Source organism: Cervus elaphus, chromosome 22 (genome assembly GCF_910594005.1).
Source record: "Cervus elaphus chromosome 22, mCerEla1.1, whole genome shotgun sequence".
NCBI classification, from domain to species: Eukaryota; Metazoa; Chordata; class Mammalia; order Artiodactyla; family Cervidae; genus Cervus; species Cervus elaphus.
Window position 1 is genome coordinate 12,243,673 of NC_057836.1, and position 18,764 is coordinate 12,262,436.

At 48.0% G+C, this 18,764-nt stretch overlaps 2 protein-coding genes across 32 annotated transcripts in view; one reads left to right on the forward strand and one right to left on the reverse strand.

The window, feature by feature from the left end:
- RAD52 (RAD52 homolog, DNA repair protein) overlaps window positions 1-14,854 on the forward strand; it is a 73,732-nt gene extending 58,878 nt beyond the window's left edge. For 6 of the 8 annotated variants that reach the window (XM_043881914.1, XM_043881913.1, XM_043881912.1 and 3 more), the window contains exons 2-12: window positions 4,146-4,243; window positions 5,238-5,339; window positions 5,691-5,784; window positions 5,933-6,000; window positions 8,055-8,173; window positions 8,861-8,936; window positions 12,044-12,240; window positions 12,386-12,531; window positions 13,305-13,394; window positions 13,720-13,935; window positions 14,357-14,854. In XM_043881914.1, the coding sequence (XP_043737849.1) occupies window positions 4,163-4,243; window positions 5,238-5,339; window positions 5,691-5,784; window positions 5,933-6,000; window positions 8,055-8,173; window positions 8,861-8,936; window positions 12,044-12,240; window positions 12,386-12,531; window positions 13,305-13,394; window positions 13,720-13,935; window positions 14,357-14,418 (1,251 nt within the window). In that variant the 5' untranslated portion in view covers window positions 4,146-4,162 and the 3' untranslated portion in view covers window positions 14,419-14,854. Of the gene's footprint in view, window positions 1-4,145; window positions 4,244-5,237; window positions 5,340-5,690; window positions 5,785-5,932; window positions 6,001-8,054; window positions 8,174-8,860; window positions 8,937-12,043; window positions 12,241-12,385; window positions 12,532-13,304; window positions 13,395-13,719; window positions 13,936-14,356 lie in introns of those variants that run through there. The other 2 variants (XM_043881919.1, XM_043881918.1) reach the window with 2 other exon arrangements.
- A 592-nt stretch (window positions 14,855-15,446) lies between these two features.
- The window catches only part of WNK1 (WNK lysine deficient protein kinase 1), a 128,614-nt gene continuing 125,296 nt past the window's right edge, over window positions 15,447-18,764 (reverse strand). For all 24 annotated transcript variants that reach the window (XM_043881868.1, XM_043881876.1, XM_043881873.1 and 21 more), the window contains 2 exons: window positions 18,546-18,733; window positions 15,447-18,128 (listed from right to left, as the gene is read on the reverse strand). In XM_043881868.1, the coding sequence (XP_043737803.1) occupies window positions 17,811-18,128; window positions 18,546-18,733 (506 nt within the window). In that variant the 3' untranslated portion in view covers window positions 15,447-17,810. The remainder of the gene's footprint in view (window positions 18,129-18,545; window positions 18,734-18,764) is intronic.

Genomic DNA, 18,764 nt, shown 5'->3' on the forward strand with positions numbered 1-18,764 from the left:
TTGGCTATAAAGACTATAATCTGATTTCACTATTGACTCTCTGTTCATGTCCATGTGTAGAGTTATCTCTTGTGTTGTTGGAAAAGGGTGTTTGCTATGACCAGTGTGTTCTCTTGACACAACTCTGTTAATCTTTGCCGTGCTTCATTGTGTTCTCTAAGGCCAAACTTGCCTGTTACTCCAGTATCTCTTGACTTCCTACTTTTGCATTCCAGTCCCCAATGATGAAAAGGGCATCTTTTTTTGGTGTTAGTTCTAGAAGGTCTTGTAGGTCTTCATCAGTTCAATTCAGTCGCTCAGTCGTGTCCGACTCTTTGCGACCCCATGAATCGCAGCACGCCAGGTCTCCCTGTCCATCACCAGCTCCCGAAGTTTACTCAAACTCATGCCCATCGAGTTGGTGATGCCATCCAACCATTTCATCCTATGTCGTCCCCTTCTCCTCCTGCCCCCAATCCCTCCCAGCATTAGGGTCTTTTCCAGTGAGTCAACTCTTCGCATGAGGTGGCCAAAGTACTGGAGTTTCAGCTTCAGCGTCAGTCCTTCCAATGAACACCCAGGACTGATCTCCTTTAGGATGGACTGGTTGGATCTCCTTGCAGTCCAAGGGACTCTTAAGAGTCTTCTCCAACACCACAGTTTAAAAGCATCAATTCTTCGGCACTCAGCTTTCTTCACTAGAACTGTTCAATTTCAGCTTCTTTGGCATTAGTGGTTGGGCATAGACTTGGATTACTGTGATGTTGAGTGGTTTTGCCTTGGAAACAAACCAAAATCATTCTGTCATTTTTGAGATTGCACTCAAGTACTGCATTTGACTCTGGTTGACAATGAGTGCTACTCCATTTCTTCTAAGGAATTCTTGCTGATGGTCATCGAATTAAATTCTCCCATTCTTGTCCATTTTAGTTCACTGATTCCTAAAATGTCGATGTTCACTCTTGCCGTCTCCTTTGGCCACATCCAATTTACCTTGATTCAGGGACCTAACATTCCACGTTCCTGTGCAGTATTGTTCTCTACAGCATCAGACTTTACTTTCATCACAGACATATCCACAACTGGGTATCCTTTCCATTTTGGCTCAACGTCTTCATTCTTTCTGAAGTTTTGTCTTCGCTTCCCCAGTAGCATATTGGACACTACTGACTTGGGAAGCTCATCTTTCAGTTTTGTATCTTTTTGCCATTTCATAGTGTTCACGGGGTTCTCAAGGCAAAAATACTGGAGTGGTTTGCCATTCCCTTCTACGGACCACATTTTGTCAGAACTCTCCACCATGACCCAACATTATGCCTGCTTTCATGCTAAAATGTCAAAGAAGTAGTGACAGAGACTGTATAACCTGTCAAACCTAACATATTTTTACTTCCTGACCCTTTATGGAAAAAGTTTGCTGACCCCTGCTTTTTAAATTTTTAAGTAATACATGTATGTATTTGATAGAAAATAATAGCAAATGAAGCAACAGACAAAGGATTAATCTCAAAAATATACAAGCAACTCCTGAAGCTTAATTCCAGAAAAATAAATGACCCAATCAAATAATGGGCCAAAGAACTAAACAGACATTTCTCCAAAGAAGACATACAGATGGCTAACAAACACGTGAAAGATGCTCAACATCACTCATTATCAGAGAAATGCAAATCAAAACCACAATGAGGTACCATTACACTCCAGTCAGGATGGCTGCTATCCAAAAGTCTACAAGCAATAAATGCTGGAGAGGGTGTGGAGAAAAGGGAACCCTCTTTACCACTTCTGGGCATACACACCGAGGAAACCAGATCTGAAAGAGATACCTGCACCCCAGTGTTCATCGCAGCACTGTTTATAATAGCCAGGACATGGAAGCAACCTAGATGCCCATCAGCAGACGAATGGATAAGGAAGCTGTGGTACATATACACCATGGAATATTACTCAGCCATTAAAAAGAATTCATTTGAATCAGTTCTAATGAGATGGATGAAACTGGAGCCCATTATACAGAGTGAAGTAAGCCAGAAAGATAAAGAACATTACAGCATACTAACATATATATGGAATTTAGAAAGATGGTAATGATAACCCTATATGCAAAACAGAAAAAGAGACACAGAAGTACAGAACAGACTTTTGGACTCTGTGGGAGAAGGCGAGGGTGGGATGTTTCGAGAGAACAGCATGTATATTATCTATAGTGAAACAGATCACCAGCCCAGGTGGGATGCATGAGACAAGTGCTCGGGCCTGGTGCACTGGGAAGACCCAGAGGAATCGTGTGGAGAGGGAGGTGGGAGGGGGGATCGGGATGGGGAATACATGTAATCCATGGCTGATTCATGTCAATGTATGACAAAACCCACTGCAATGTTGTGAAGTAATTAGTCTCCAACTAATAAAAATAAATGAAAAATAAATAAATAAAAAGACGAGCCTTGATGCACTGTTGTTCACACTGGCACCACCTCTCAGGGACGTTTCATTCTTTTAACTGTCTTTTTTGGCATTTACAGTTACATTCTAATAATATTCTCACTGCACTATTTTTTGATTTAATAATTTTAGACACTAATTATTGACTAGTATAGGCCACTCTTTACTTTTTAGTGCAAGATTATAAATAAATTTACCATTTCTTAGCTGAAAGGTAATGTTTTATGATCATTTAAATAGTTTTCTGCATTTTCATAATTACATAAAGAAATTAACAACCACTCAGCAATAGTTAACGTTTATTTAATACTTCATATGTGCTAGGCACTCTTCTAACGCAGGTTTTAAAACTGAAGTGTAGTGGCTTTACAGTGTTAATGAGTGCTGTGCTACAGAGTGATGCACTGACACATATACAAACATTTAAAAAATGTTGTCTTCCATTATGGTTTATCATAGGATATTGAATATAGTTCTCTGTGCTGTGCAGTAGGACCTTGTTGCTATCGAGTCTGTTTGGAGAATCTTACATCTGCTAACCTCAGCCTCCTACTCCCCCCCCCCACCCCGTTGGCAACTACCAGTCAGGTCTCTGTGTCCCTGATTCAGTTTGAGATAGGTTCATTTGTGTCATATGTTAGGTTCCACATGTGAGTGATACCATATGGTATTTATCTTTCTCTTTCTGACTGACTTCACTTGGTATGATCATCTCTAGTTGCATTGATGCAGTTTTGTTCAGTTTCACAATCTTTACAGAACCCCTAGGAAGTGTAGGTACTATTGTTACCTCCATCTTCCAGATGATGAAATGTCATTGGAGAGCTTATGTGAAACTTCTCTTGGTCAAGACCTCATGGGTGATGGGGCCAGAAGTCAGCAGTAGGAATGTGAGCTCTGAAACACGGTGCTGTAATGCCATGTGTGGAATCATGTGCTATTTGATGGTCACAGATGTGTGCTTTTATAGGTAATCTGAGGATTTACATGCAGAGATTCACGCGCAGGTCGGCTGAGGCCCCACGTGGGATCTGCTGGGTGTGCGGCGGGCGCCGGGCCTCAGAGAGCAGCTGACTCTCCTGAGGCGAGGCTGTGCGCTACCAGCCTGCACACTGGCCCTCAGACTGGAGCTGGTGGCAGAATCGCTGGGTGGGCTTGGACCTCGCCTCTGGCTTCTGATTCAGTCGGTCTGGGGTGGGGCCTGAGCACGGTCCCAGGAGATAGTGAAGCTGCGGGGACCATGAGGGCTCAGTGCTGTGTCCTTTGTGAACACGGGGTCTTCTGTGCCACGCGACTCTCCCATGGCATCATGTCTCCATGACAGTTCAGCTGCTGTGGCATGTGTTTCCTCTTTGACCCCACAGAGGTCAAGGTCATGATGCTCATACAGTAGGTGATCATAAGCTGGTTATTGGCTCTTCCCTGGCATGCTTTTGTAGTTTTGACTTTTTCTATTACAGACATTGTAATTATACCATATAACACATTCTTACTGCAAAAATCACCTTTAGTAGCAGCACCACGCTGGAAGAACTCAGCAGAAAGGTAGACTAGGCCCTGAGGGATTCAGAGGCCTATTTGGTGACAGCCAGGCACTGAGGAGCTGTGCCCCTGACCTGTGTTTAAGGTCCGTGGAGAAAGTGACTTCATCTGATTGTAGCGGAGACTTGCCTTTCACCATTAGCATCCTTTGAAATCTCTGTCTTGCTCTTCTGTTTATTTAGAGTCCACCTGCATCAGCATGTCCGGGACTGAGGAAGCAGTCCTTGGAGGCCGTGGCAGCCAGCCTGCTGGGGGCAGCCCCGTGCTATGCTTTGGTCAGGTGAGTGTGTCCCCCTCTTCCCTGGAAGGGATGAGGGTAAGTGGAAACCAAGACGGTCTGGGGAAGCAGTAAGTAAGCGCCATCATGTATGGAAGCTGCTGTTTTCATCTAGAGACATTATTTGGGCGTTTCTGTTGAGCTCTGAGCGTGTATGGGAGCTTTAGCAGTGCTGGGGGCTACATTTAGATATAAACTGTTTTTGGATAGGTTGCATTTTCATATGCTTTTAACATTCCAAGTGGAACAGACTCTATGTGAAAAGTCTCAGTGTTTCCTGTCACTCCTGTCCCCATGACACTTGGATCTCTCTTTTTGGAGGCATCAAGTTTCTGGGGTTTATGGAGATACTCTGTGCTTATAAGGGAGATTCTTGCTTTGTCCACCCACATTCTATCTGTCTTACCAGAGATCTGTGTGTATTTGTTCTACTTTAATAGGGCCAGGGGAAAACTACCAAGGGAATGAAAATCTAATCAAACAGTGGTGCAGTTCACTGTGTGCAGGATGGGAAATGGCTGAATTGGAGGACACATGGAAGCAAGGCTTCCTGTCCTGTTTTCTCCTCTTGCACGTCTACATAAATGTCACGAGAGACTCTTGAGACAAGAAGTCTTAGTTTCCTAGTTTTGGCTGGAGAGAGTTGTGGTAGCACACTAGTCACATCTAAGGCAGTGATTCTCACAATGTGGTCCAGTGACCCCTGGGGTCCACAGGACCTTCCAGAGCCTGTGAAATCAAAGTTATTTTCATAATACTACTGAAGTACTGTGCCTTTTTCACTCTCATTCTTTCATGAGTGAGGGTGGAGTTTTCTAGAGACTGCATAGCATGTGCCGATGTCATTGCTCTGGTAGTTACTGGAATGTGTTCCTGTGAAGTTTTAATTCCTTGTATCGATAGACAACCCACATGAACAACAGCTCATAGGATCCTCAGTAGATCTGAGCGTAGGGATGGCAGAAATGTCGGTTCAGTTTCCCCTTTCTGGTTCCAGTACCAGTACACAGTGGAAGAACACCAGGCCATCCAGAACGCCCTGAGGCAGAGGCTGGGCCCAGAGTACATCAGTAGCCGCATAGCTGGAGGAGGCCAGAAGGTAGGCGAGTTTACTGCCTGAAAAGTGGGGGCCCATGATGCTGACTATTGGACGAACTTGCCGGCTCCCTCTCTGGTCCTCATGGATTCAGTAGGTCTTTCATTCACTATCACTTCTCATCTCTGGAAAGGGATGGGATCCATCCTTCATTGTCCTCTGAAGTGGCCGAGCCACAGCCTTGAGACTCTAGTCTCAGACCCTAGTTCTCTGAGGTAAGTTCACTGGGAATTTCCCTGGAGTGTTTAGGGTGATTTTGACAAAAGAGCTGGTAAGGAATAAGTAAATTCTGATCCACAGTTAGGTATGGCGAGGAATTTTAACAAGGTGTTTTTTCTTCTTTATTTTTTCCAGGTGTGTTACATTGAGGGTCACAGGGTCATTAATCTGGCCAATGAGATGTTCGGCTACAATGGCTGGGCGCATTCCATCACCCAGCAGAACGTGGGTGAGTGTGCGTCCCTTCTTGGCATCGGCCAGCTTCCAGCCGGATGGGCTGCGGGTGAGGGCCTGGTGGGTGTGCTCCGTCTCTGGCAGGAGGAACACGGGTGAGGCAGGATCAGCACACCCTCACCTGGCTGTCTTTCCCACCCTAGATTTTGTTGACCTTAACAATGGCAAGTTCTACGTGGGCGTCTGTGCGTTTGTGCGAGTCCAGCTGAAGGTGAGGGTGATGGAGGAGACGTGCGGGGGGAGAGTGAGCGCGTGCGGAGGCTCTGGGCCAGAGCAGGCTGTGCATTCACTCGGCTTTACTCAGGCGCCCGAGAAAATTTTGAGGAGCTCGTTCTCCTGCACATTTTTAAGTGACTAAGAATTTTCACCATATAGACAAATATTTGCAAGGGTGCATTTTTTGGCATATTGTAAAATTCTACGTTCTAAAATAAATCTGCTACATCTTTTTAAAATGTACCAATGGATTCTAAATATTAATACCATAGATTACATGCTGTCATCTATTTTAAAAAATATGTATACAAGCTACTTTTCTTTTGAGCAAGTTACTCTAGTCATTAGAAATTTTATGTTGTTTCTTCTCGAACACATATTTCCATTCCATTTCCCCACTGGCTTTTTTTTTTTTTTTTTAAATAATGCAAAGTGATGCTTTTTTTTTGGCTGCGTTGGGTCTTCATTGCTTTGCAAGGGCTTTTCTCTGGTTGCAGTGAGTGGGGGCTGCTCTTGGTTACCGTACTTGGGCTTCTCACTGCAGTGGCTTCTCTTGTTGTGGAGCACAGGCTCGCAGTTACGGCTGTGGGCTCTAGAGCTCAGGCTCAGTTGTGGCAAATGGGGTTAGTTGCTCCAGGGCATGTGGGATCTTCCTGGACCAGGGATCAAACCCGTGTCCCCTGCACTGGCAGGCGGATTCTTATCCACCACGCCACCAGGGAAGTCCCCTACTGGCTTATATTATATGGTTGAAAATCTTTTATTAGTAACTATTACGCTTTTCTGCCTGTGTCCGTCTGTGTATGTGTAAAAATTTGGAGGGGGGAGTAAATTTCCAGTGACTTTAAGGCTCTCTATTAAAACATTTCTTTTGGATTGAGATACTGTTAATATTACAGGTATTATTAACACACAATAGAGTCAATTGTGTTTATTTTGAAGACAGCAAAACTGCATCAAAATATAAAATTTTATGGAAAACGCATTTCTTAATAAGATGGATGAAGCTTTTTTTCTATTGTTAATATATGTATAGTTAATATTACTTATTCCTAAACATCTAGCATTAATTCTGTTCTGACTTATTTTTGTAAATAGTACTGAAAACCTTGGGCTTCCCGGGTGGTGCAGTGGTAAAGAAACCCGCCTGCCAATGCAGGAGACGCAAGAGACACAGGTTCGATCCCTGGGTCGGGAGGATCCCCTGGAGAAGGAAATGGCAACCCACTCCAGTATCCTTGCCTGGGAAGTCCCACGGACAGAGGAGCCTGGTGGGCTATGGTCCATGGGGTCGCAAAGAGTTGGACATGACTGAGCGCACACACACACAGATTGAAATCCTTATTCACATACACTGGGACTGGAAAGAGTTTCATTTTAGTGTTATTCATTGACTGCTTCTGAGTTATATTTCAGAATCACAGTGTTATCATCAGAAGTTATATTCAGCTCTTTGTCAGCTAACAGCTTGATCAGGCCTACCTTTGCTTTTTGGTGGAAGCCGAGAAGCAGATTCCACCTGACTTGTGAGAGGATTTGCTATCCAGTCGTTAGAATCAGTTAAATATAATATTTCAAATGGTATCCCAAAGGTTTTCTCTTTAACTTTCTCATATGGAGTGTGGTTGACCAGTAATGGTGTCCATTTCAGGGGTGCAGCAGAGGGGACTCAGTTATACGTGCATCCCTGCTTCTTCCAGTTGTTCTCCTGTTTGGGCTGTTACAGGATGCTGTGCTGCGCTCCCTCTGCTGGACAGTACCTCTTTGTTGATTAAACACAGCAGCGTGTATATGTCCGTCCCGAACTCTAACTATCCCTCCCCCACAAGGTTTTCCTGCTGTGGGTAGTGCATCTTAGTGAGACTTGGGCTGGGTTAGACTCGTGCCTTTTTAGGTAAAGAGGAAGAGAGGGGAGAACGCAGATCCAGTCCAGGAGGCGGCCCTGGAGGACTGTCCCTGTCTGAGCATGGCTGCCTGGAGACGAAGAGAGCCGTGAGGGATGGGCTCTAACTCCTCACGGTGGGGCCTGACCGCCTTTTCTGCCCCCAGGACGGCTCGTATCATGAAGATGTGGGCTACGGTGTCAGCGAGGGCCTCAAGTCAAAAGCCTTGTCCTTGGAAAAGGCCAGGAAGGAGGCAGTAACAGATGGGCTGAAGCGGGCGCTGAGGTAGGCAGGCACCATTCATTTCAGAGCTGTCCCCAGCCCCGCCCCACCCTTAGCCCCAGGCAGCCTGTTTCCCTGTCTTTCCCTGCTGCGCCTTTACTCCAAGGCCCTCTTTGGGGAATACATGGTAGGATCCCGTTCTGTGCGGGACTTTGCCTCCGCCCCCACCCTCCCCTCCCCGCCACAGGTTGCTTCCTCCTTGTAGCGCACCTGTGTGGTTCTTTGTTATGTGCATGTAACATAGTTAACTTAGTTACACAGAGCAGGGTTTTAACCTTTTTGGTGGTTAAAGATGCCTTTGAGAATTGAATTACCAGAAAAAAATACAGGTAAAACTTGCTTTAAAAATTCGCAGTGCCACAGCCTGTAGGGGATCCTAGCCTCCCAGTACAGAAGTCTAGTCGTGACGGTTGTGCCCCCGAGCACATGTGCTCACGCACTGGGGGTCGCAGCAGTCCCTGGGAAGGGATCTCGGCCCTGGAGCTTGTGTTCCGCGGCAGGGAGGACCAGTGGGCTTTGTGAGTGGCTGACTCACGCCCTATGCTCTGGGGCAGGGACCTACGACTGTCCCGCTCACTGCTGTCTTCTCAGAACATCAGCGAGAAGCAGCCTGAACAGAGGCTGTAGCCCTGCTCTCCGCTGTGTACACAAAACTGTTCTCAACCCGGTTCCACTCTGTCTTACCCTTAGAAGTTTTGGGAACGCACTTGGAAACTGTATTCTGGACAAAGACTATCTGAGGTCACTGAACAAGCTTCCATGCCAGGTATGTTGGAAGTGGGGATGGTGACTCTGCTGCCCTTGTGTCTGAGTACGTGGTGACGGAAAGGGACGTGAAGACACGGCCAACTCTGGAGAGGGTCGGGAATGTGCACTTCCACCGTCTTTGAACATAAGAGCTAGCAGGGACCAGTGGGCTCGTTTACAGCCGAGGACGATGAGGCCCAGAGTCCAAGGTGCAGAGGAGCGTGCTTGGCAGAGGTCCGGGATGGGAGCACAGGGCCCTCTCAGCCCACTGCCACTTCTTACAGACCTCTAGAGCTTCAGCGGCCCAGCCTTCTGCTCTTCCGCAGCTCTCTGTCTGGAAGGGCTGGATTCCTGTTTGTGTAGGTGCGTGCCACGTGATCTGCACGCTTGCCTTCGGAGAGTGGGGTCTGGAGCCCAGCGTGACCTGGGCCGGTCAGGCGCGGGAATGCCCCTGATGCTGCTGAGTGTGGCTGTGGTTCTTCGGGCCCCTGCAGGGCCACCACCCGCCCGGGCAGCCTCCCTCTGCTGTCCTTGGGGGCCTTTTTCTTGTGCTGCCCCTCACAGAGGTGTCAATTGGCAGAACTTCGTTTGTTTCTTTCCTTTTTTAAAATCTTTTTTATGTATCATTGGACTCAGTTTGCTATTAATAATGTTTAGGGTGTCTGCATCTGTATTCATGAGGGATATTGTAGTTTTGTTTTGTAACCGTAGTAAGAAACAAATAGGAGCTTCCCTGGTGGAGTAGTGGTAAAGAATCCACTGCATAAGCAGGTTTGATCCCTGGGTCGGGAAGATCCCTGGAGAAATGAATGGCAACCCACTCCACTTCTGCTCTGTGCCAGGCCGTGGCTGGGGGCGAGTGGCATGAACATCCCACCTGCTTGCTGTAACTTTGTTTCAGTTTCACATTGGCCTGAGTGCTGGTCTTAGCTGGTCACTGGAGCTCTTAAAGGGGGATTCTAGTCTGTTTACTGTTACCTTGGTGTCTCCGTGAGGGAGGGCGTGGAGCTTCCTAGTCGGCCGTTTTGTTGACATGACTGTATTTTTTCACTTTTTTTAAAATGAAGTATAACATATACACACAAAGCTGCGAAAGTCATAATGGCACAGCCTGGTGAATTTTTGGAAGTGAACATAGCTGTTTACACCTCAGATTAGGGAAACAGGACATAGCCAGCTCTCTAGAACTTTTTTGCTCCCCCCACTCCATTCAGTTTTCTCTTTTTTTTTAAACCTTTGGCCATGCTGTAGCTTCGTTGCTGTGCTCAGCATTTCTCCAGTTGCAGCAAGCGGGGGACCCCCGCGGTTTTTGTGCACAGGCTTCTCACTGCGGGTGGTTTCTCTTGTGGAGCACAGGCTCAGTAGTTGTGGCGCTCAGGCTTACTTGCTCCATGGGGTGTCTTTCCGGACCAGGGATTGAACCCATGTCCCCTGTATTGCAAGAGTTCATAGTTTAACTACTCAACCACCAGGGAAGTCTATTTTTTTTGAAAGTAACTTTTTTTTTTTTAGTCTTTTAGTCAGGTTTATTCCTGCTTTTAAACTTTATATAAATGGAATTGTTTGGTTTGCACTTTATAAAAAGGGTTGTGTTAAAAAGTACAGCAGATATATAGACAATGGACACGTGATAAATGTTCAGCTGGATGAATTCTGAGGCAGACACCGCCGTAGCCAGCACCTGCCATCAGGTCGAGCATCCCCGCTTCCCAGAGTCTCCGGGTGTGCCACCCCCTCCCTTGTCACTGCTGAGGAAACCACGTGCACCACAGGCTAGTTCTGATTGTTCTTTACTTTTTGGACTCACATTATGAACTGTTTTGTGTCTGGCTTTCATTCTACCTGTGTGATACATTTGTGTTGAATGTAGTGGTGTTTTATGTGACGCAAGTCTACAGTTGGTTTTCCCATTCTGACTTAATAGACGCTGGAGATCTTCATAGCTTTTGGTTGTTGAATAGGGCTGCCGTTAGCATTCTTAAGCATGCCTCGGTGCTCCCACACCCATTTACTGTGGAAATTATTAGCGAAGCTCAGAGGGTTCGGCATATGCTTGGTTTTAGTAGGTTCTACTTCCAGTTGTTCAGTACGGCACATAGCAGTATGTGAGTTCCAATTATTCTGTATATTCAACAGCATTTAGCTTTATCAGTCTTAAAATTTTTTTCAGTGCTCATTTTCAGGTTTTTTTTGTGGTGGTAAAATAAACATAAAATTTACCTTCTCAGACATTTTAAGGGTGCAGTTCAGTTGTACAAGCCACATTCCTAACGTGGGGTACTCACCACTACCATCTGTATCTGTAGCTCTTTGCTGTTATAAAACAACTCGTACCCACTGTCCAGTCACCCCAGCTCCCTCTCCATACAGCCCGGCACCACCGTCTGCCTCGTCTCTGCTGCTCGCTACCCTCGGTGCCTCTTGTCAGTGGAGTCATCTGTTTGTTCCTGGCCTGTTCACTGAGCGCATCATCCTCAAGGTTCCTGGCATGAGCTCATTTGCCCTTGAGTTTCTTTTATTTTTTGGCAGCACCATGTGGCGTGTGGGGGCTCAGTTCCCTGACCAGGGATTGAAACCAGGCCTTTGGCATGAAAGCCTGGAGTCGTAACCACTAGGTCACCAGGGAACTCCCTGCAGAAGCTCATTTTTTTTTGACTGACTGACTTCCCAGTGTAGATAAGAAATTTCACAGTGTAATGTTCATTTTCAGGTTATCTTTACCAAAATGTAGTCATCTCCACCCAATACTCTGTTCTTCCGTGAGCCTCACATTACTGAGTGAGACTTCGCTTGTGGAGCACAGGCTCTGGGTTTCTGTACTGTGATGATGCACGATCATTTCCATAGAAAAGTGTGTCAGGCCCAGTTGCCAAGGAAAGATTGAAGTTAGATTTTACAGAGTATTTTGCCCTAAATAAAAACTTAAGTGTGATTCCTTCATATGAAAACCCCGTTAACACAGAATGGCGCAGGTGGGAAATGGAGCTGTTTTACTCTACACAGAGTTGGAGTTACTTGCGCTTGTGGATCCTTTGTCTCAGCTTCTTAGGACCTTGAAGGAATGAGGGCAGAGAAATGCGGAAGGGGCAGGAGCAACTGAAGGAAATTATTCTCTCTCCTTATTAGCCGCCTCTTGAAGTGGATTTAACTAATGCAAAGAGACAAGATTTTGAACCATCTGTTGAACAAGCCAGATACAGCAGCTGCCAGCAGAATGTGACTCTGGAACCCCCTAAAGCCCGGGAGGTGACCTCACCGTGCAGACTGAGCCACTCAGCTGGCCCCCACGGTGTGACGCAGGGGGAGAAGGAGAGCAGCTCCCGGTACGGCCGCCTGCCCTCACCTCTGCTCCTCCCTCCACTTGCACCTTCTGAGCAGCACGTGGGGCCGTGAGCCCCCTTGGGAACTGTGTGCTGTTGACCAGGTAACTCGGAACTCCCCCAACACCCCACTGGTCTCCTGCTGCAGAAGCCTGGCCCCCGGCACCACGGAGAGCGAAGCCACGCTCCAGCGGAAGCTCCGGCAGAAGCAGCTGCAGCAGCAGTTCCGGGAACAGATGGAGAGACAGCAGCAGGCTGCCACCTCTGCCCTGTCCGCCGGAAGGACGGACCAGGGTGAGAGACTGGGGGCACCTCTGCCTGGAGTGGCAGGTTAGGTCCAGACCAGGGCTCGGCACACATGGGGCCACGGCTTCAGAGCGCCGGGTCCTGCCCTGCGTTTCCCCGTGGGTGAAGACAGTGGTCCCCGGGGGAAGGAAACAGACAGCCCGTGACGTCACCAGAGCTGGACCGCTCCGGTGCCAGAGCTTCTTCGGGCTTCAGTTCCTCTGGCCACATGGACATGAGCTCTTTGACTGTAAGGCAGGAAGTTGGGTGTGCAGGTGATGGGGCTTCTGGCAGTTCTTTCTTCATGAACTTGTGTTTATTTCAGAGTCCAGATTCATTGGGAGTAGTAGATACAGATTGCTTTGAAGTCTTTTCCAGAGACTAGAAACAAAGACAAAACGGATTTTTCCCAGCGTCTCCTTAAAAATTAGTAAGATTCTGACGACCTGGTTCCTGTTAGTTCTTTAAAACTCCCCTCAGCACTGGCCAGCCGAAATTAATGAAAGGAAAAGCCAACAATGGATTGTGCTGGGGCTCTTCTTAGACTTATTATTCTGAGTCTCTAGCTTCCAACCCAGACTTCAGTTTTTTCTCTAGTTTGATGAGAACATGGTGTTTTCAGCTCTAGTTTATACAGATGAGTAGGTGGGACTGGGACATAGGGCCCTGAGCTTGATGTGGCTGTGCGGCTGCGGGGGGGGTAGCCGGGCAGTTCTGCACGCACCCCTGAGGCTGCCCAGCCCCCCGATGATGAGGGAGCTCAGCCTGCCGCCCCTCTGCAGCGCAGCCGCCACCGGTGCCTCCTGCCAAGCCCAGCCTCCCCAGGACCCGCTCACCTTCGGAGCCACTCACCCAGAGAGACCTGCTCCCAGGTAGGCGGAGCTAGAGGACTAAGGCCTAGTCAGCAAACAGGTCAGGGGCCTGTGAGTCCCTGGCCGTCACGCACACATCTCAAAAGAGGCACAGGGATCTTCACTTCTGTCGGTTCTGTTCCACGGGGATGCGAGCGGCCCGGTGCTGGGTTGAGTGCTAGCGCGTGTGCAGCTCCTCTGCGGCACCGTGGAGGCCTGGTGTACTTCCACAGGACGGGCAGAGGAGTTCAGATGCCGTCACGGGGCCCTCATGACACAGAACTTCTCATGACCTGCTCTTTTCTCTCGTTTGTGTTACGTTTTCCCGTGACCGCCGTCCTTGCAGACAGTCTTGAAATGTGGGACATGGCTATGGATGCAGAGGACAGCGTGCTCAAGCCCTTGTTGAAACCAGAACCACTGCAGACCCCTACCATCTCGGTCCTGAAGAACCACATGGAGACCCAGAACAGGATTCCACAAAGCCTCTGCCACCAGACTCCACAGGCACAGTCTGGACCCTGGCACCTCCAAACTTCCAGCCTTAAACAACACGCCACAGGTAGCCGAGTGTTCTAGGAGCTAACACCAAAGGGAACCTGGGTGTGTGTGATTGATTCACTGAATCTTAAAAGCAGGATGACATTCCATTTGAAGATGTCCGGTGGACTCCTGCCAGAGGGGCAGCAGTGTAAGAACGTGGAGGACAACTAGTTTAAGAGCCAGAAGCTCCCCTGGGGTAACTCCTCAACTATATTTAACAGCTGTGGTTAAACGTAGGCCCATCTTGATTTCTCCTGCAACTTGGTCTCGTGTTAATGGAGGGATCTGTCCTCATGTAACAATTCTCATTCTTGGGCTTTTGTGGTTAAAAGTAGGTAAACTAGGACTGTTAGCTAATGACTTCTGGATTCTATCAGTTGTTATTTACTCCTCATTTTAAAGTCACCGCAGTTATGTTTGAACAGTTTCCTCTTCCACAGGGGACTGTGATTCCTCTAGGAAGAATCAGGACATGAAGAAGAGGAAACTGGATCCACCTTAACCAAGGCTCAGGTCACCTCCTGAACTCGGTCCTGATGGGACTTCATTTTGGTCCTGAAATGACTGCTCCTGCCTGAGGAGGAGAGGGCCCTGCCTGCTTCATCCTGAACTCTGCCGGAGGACTTGGCACCTGCTCACATCAAGTCGGGCAGTTGGGAAGCTCTGCAGAGACTCAGTGCCTTTTCTTGGGCTCCTCACTCCCTTTATTCCTAAGCTATTATGTTAATGAAGACAGAAATCACCTCGGCCTGTGGTAAATCCCTGAGTGACCTCTGACCTCTTGCTATGGGGCCCCCGTTTTCTAATGCTGCCACGCAAGATTGCAGTCTTCATCACTATCGTTCATCAGCTAATCATGAAACAACTTCCTTTTTCTCCTAAGACCAAAGAAAAGGCATTTGTAAGAAAGCAAAATTAAATCCTACCCTGTAACAATATAACAGGCATATCTCTTCTTATTGCACTTCACATTGTTTTTTAAAAACAAACGGAAGGTTTTTGGCCACCCCATGTCGAGCATTTTAAAGATTCTTTTTTAAAGATACAGTGCTAGTGCATTCAACTACAGTGTCATGTCAACAGTGTTCATATGTAGCCGAAAACCAAAAATCTGATGTAAGCAGCTGTTTACATTTACCTGTTTCAGATGCAAAGGGGCCTCATATCCAGTCCAGAGGCAGCTGGAGCCATGGCCTTGGCCACGCCAGCACCCCCGACCCCTCACCTGAGCTGCAGAGATTTTTTTTTTCTGGTTTTGGTATCGTTACCACGATCTTCCTCATCTGCAACATCTTAGTTCGGGTCAGAATTGCTGTTTGAAAAAGTTTCTGGAGATAGGAATCCAGTTATAAATTGCACATAAGTCATATCAGAGCTAATGTGATCACGAAAAGGCACCTGCTGAAAATGAATCCCCACAGCTCAACAAAACCAAGTTCGGTTTATTCGAATGGCTTCATCACATGTCCACAAGCAGAAAGTGCAACCCACAGTTAGTGCCAAACAGGAGTGACAGCTGCCAAGAATCCCTAAGGTTTGAATTCAGTTTATTTTTTGTTTAAACAGTGTACATTGTTAAATAATGTAAGGAAAACATTTATAATTCAGAAAGATTTTTTTAATGTGGAAAAAGATACTCAAAGTGTACTATTAACACGAAAATAATTTAAACAGTTCAGTAGCACTGGTTCATTCCTCTAGGCTTGTTATTTCATCCACAGGAGGGGAAAAAAAATCAACAGTAAGTAAAACCAGTTCTTACTCTCCATGTGCGTGAAGAGACCTCAAAATCATTAAACCAAAGTGACAAGACAGTCGTGCTGCATTTGGCTCCCTCCTTTGGTACAAAGTCCTGTCTCCTCTGTCCGGGTGTCCGTTTCCCACTTCCTCGGCACTTCTTGTTCTGTCCTTACTCTTACCATTTCCCGAGGATTATAGGCAGAGAAAAAGTAAAGTTTCAAAGCAAAGCTTGGAGCACCTGCCCTTCTCATCTCTTACCTTCCTAAAACCTCAGCTTTCGTTTGTATCTTTGGGGCCTTGCTAACTTAATAAAGAAAATGGCCAATGAAGGACGGGACAGCCAGGCTCTTCCTGGGGTGGGCCACTGAGGTGGCTGAGAGTCAAGAGAAGCAGCACCCCAAGATTAAGAGTCCTGGCTTCTTGCCCCATCTGCTGGGAGAACAGAGATCCCCAAAACAGGCAATTGGGAGAGTATTTCCTGAAGTTTCTGAAAATAGAACTGCCCATCACAACTAGACATAGCACTAAATAATACTGGCTGGTTGCAGTTATTACTTGAGGGGAGTCTCTCTTTATATGAATAGAGTATCCGTTGTCATTCTAGAAACACAGGTAGCCAGGAGATTATGACCCTGCAGCCCTCTGGACATCACACAGAAGTGAGGAGGAACAAGCAGCCATTCCTGCAGTGCTTATTTCAGATGTGGGACCACCTCCCACAAACTGCAGGACCCCTCAGTGAGAATACACGGCACGTTTGCACCAAGAGGAAAGCAAGCAAACAGTTTTTCTTAGAGCGACTTTCTCCATGTGAGACGTTTCACTATCACACCTCCCAACTTAAAAACTAGCCCCCACCCCCTTCCTTTCTCTTCAGCCATTTCTTCTCAATCTTCTGTGTTCAAGCCCAGCGCAGGTTAAGTAAGGCTTAGGGCAGCCGCTGGCCAAGCACCAAGTCTTCAGAACATGTCTGTTCTCCAGCCTCCAGCCTCTCAGCACCTATCGCACACCACACTCAGTCTGTTAACTGCCCGATCTGGTGACAGCATCCCTCCTCACTTGTCCTGAAACAGTTTTCTACTTTAACCACTGATGTCAACTTAACTTCTCATCCTGCTCATCTTACAAAATTGTTAAATGACTTGAAAAAAAATACCCTTCCAGTTTCCTTACAACATAGTCCACTGCTGGGTCACACGGACCCACGCTGTCCTTCCACACGCCCTCGCGGACCACGGTCTGACGAGAAGCTGATGCAACGGCAGAAGCGACAGAAGTCCAAGGCACTAAGCGTCCAGCAAGCGGCACTGGGAGGACGGAAGGATTCAAGTCGAGTGACTTTACAAGTGTACATTCACATTTATTTATCTAGTACAATGGAGATACAAAGGGGAAAAGTGAAACCTCAGTAAGTAAGGACAGAGCTAGCCTTTTTAAGCCTTTCATATTTTACTCTTAAACTACTGTTGTCCAACAACATTTATACATCACAGTGTTTCCACATCAAAACTGATGGCAAAGTTACATGTCCGCAGGGAACTTAATTTTTTTCCTAATTGCTAATGCTGCAGTCAAAGCTGCGAGTATCATTTGCTTAAAGCACTAATGACCTATTGTAAGAAAGGGCTGAAACCTCCATCCCTCCCCTGGTGTCTTCACTGGGTTCTAAAGTTTGGTTGGATTGAGGTGGGGGGTAGGGGGAGACAGGAGAAAAAAAAACAGTGGGGGCAACAGGGTAGGAGAGAGCCCGATAGTTTAAATTTTTTGTCTTGTGGTTTATATTCTTGAGGGAGTAAGTAAGGGGTTGGGGTGGCTCCCAAAATGAAGAGCCCCACCACATGAAAATGCAGATGGCTCTGCTTTTCCAGAGCTCTCTAGGAGCCTTCTGACCAACCCGACTTCCCAAGCGCTCACTGCTGGGTCTGGGCGACGACAAAGCACACAAGACAGCTGCCCTCTCTCCTCCTCCCACTCCAGGCGGCGGTGAGGGCAGGGTAGAGTCCACTCCAAGGGCTCTAAGCGGGATTAAAACATTCCTTTCTGGCAAGAAATGACCAGTTAAATGCAGCACTAGTAGTTAGCATACAGGCTATTCCCCCCCACCCCCCACATTCCATCTCCTGCCCCCAAACCTGCCCCAGGATCGCCTCAGGTCTACGTGGTCCGCAGGTTGGAACCTGGGGGGTTGCTGATGGATTTCTGCAAGTTGCTGATGTTGAAATTCTGTAAGGAGGCTGTTCCCACAGGCTGGAACTGGCTAAGCGGCTGGGGTGCCGGGCCACCCGTCCCACTCCACTGCGTGCCAAATGGGGGGGCAGGGAAACCGTACTGCTGAGGGGGGCACATGGACTTGGGGAAGTGTCCTAGAGAGGTAGCTGACGCTGCAGAGCCGGGGGCAGAGCCGCCCAGGTTTGAGGTCATGGAGACGCACAGCTGACCGGGCGCGGAGAACTTCCTTGCCATGCCAGGGCCCTGGGGAGAGAATAGGCCGGTGAAGCCGTGCGGGTGGGACAGGCACAGGGTGAGGGAGAGTTCTAGGACTGGGCTGCTCTGACCTTCCAGAGTCGGGGGAACAACTCCCAGACAGCCTTCGGTCACCATCACTGGCTCCTGACACTCACCACATACCTGTTCTGACTGGAAGGGGGTGGCGTCGCATGCCTCGTGTGAGTGGTGCGAGCACACGCCATTCAGTTAAGGAAAGGGGAAGAAAGGCTGGGCTGACTCGGTTCAGAGAAAGGAATCCAGGGAAAGAAACTAAGGGACCTGGCTGATTTCTTTCTTGCCGGAAGTGCTAGAACTCAGGAGCCCCTGGAGGTGGTCATGGCAGGGTCCCGTGTGCCCAGCGACACTTGGACAGGCAGGAGGAAGCACGAGGGGCGCGCTGACCTCATAGCTCACGTGTCCTTTGCTTCCCCGCCTGCCTGAGAGACTCATGGCGTCCCGGGCCCAGTTGTCCACCAGCTTGTGCAGGTCATCCGTGAACGTGCCCTTCCTGCTGGACGTCACGGCAGGAGGCGGAGCCGGGGCGGCCTGGCTGCTCACAGCTCCCCCGACGGCGTTGGTGCTGCTGGTCCCTGAGGTCAGAAGAAGCAACAAGGCACGCCC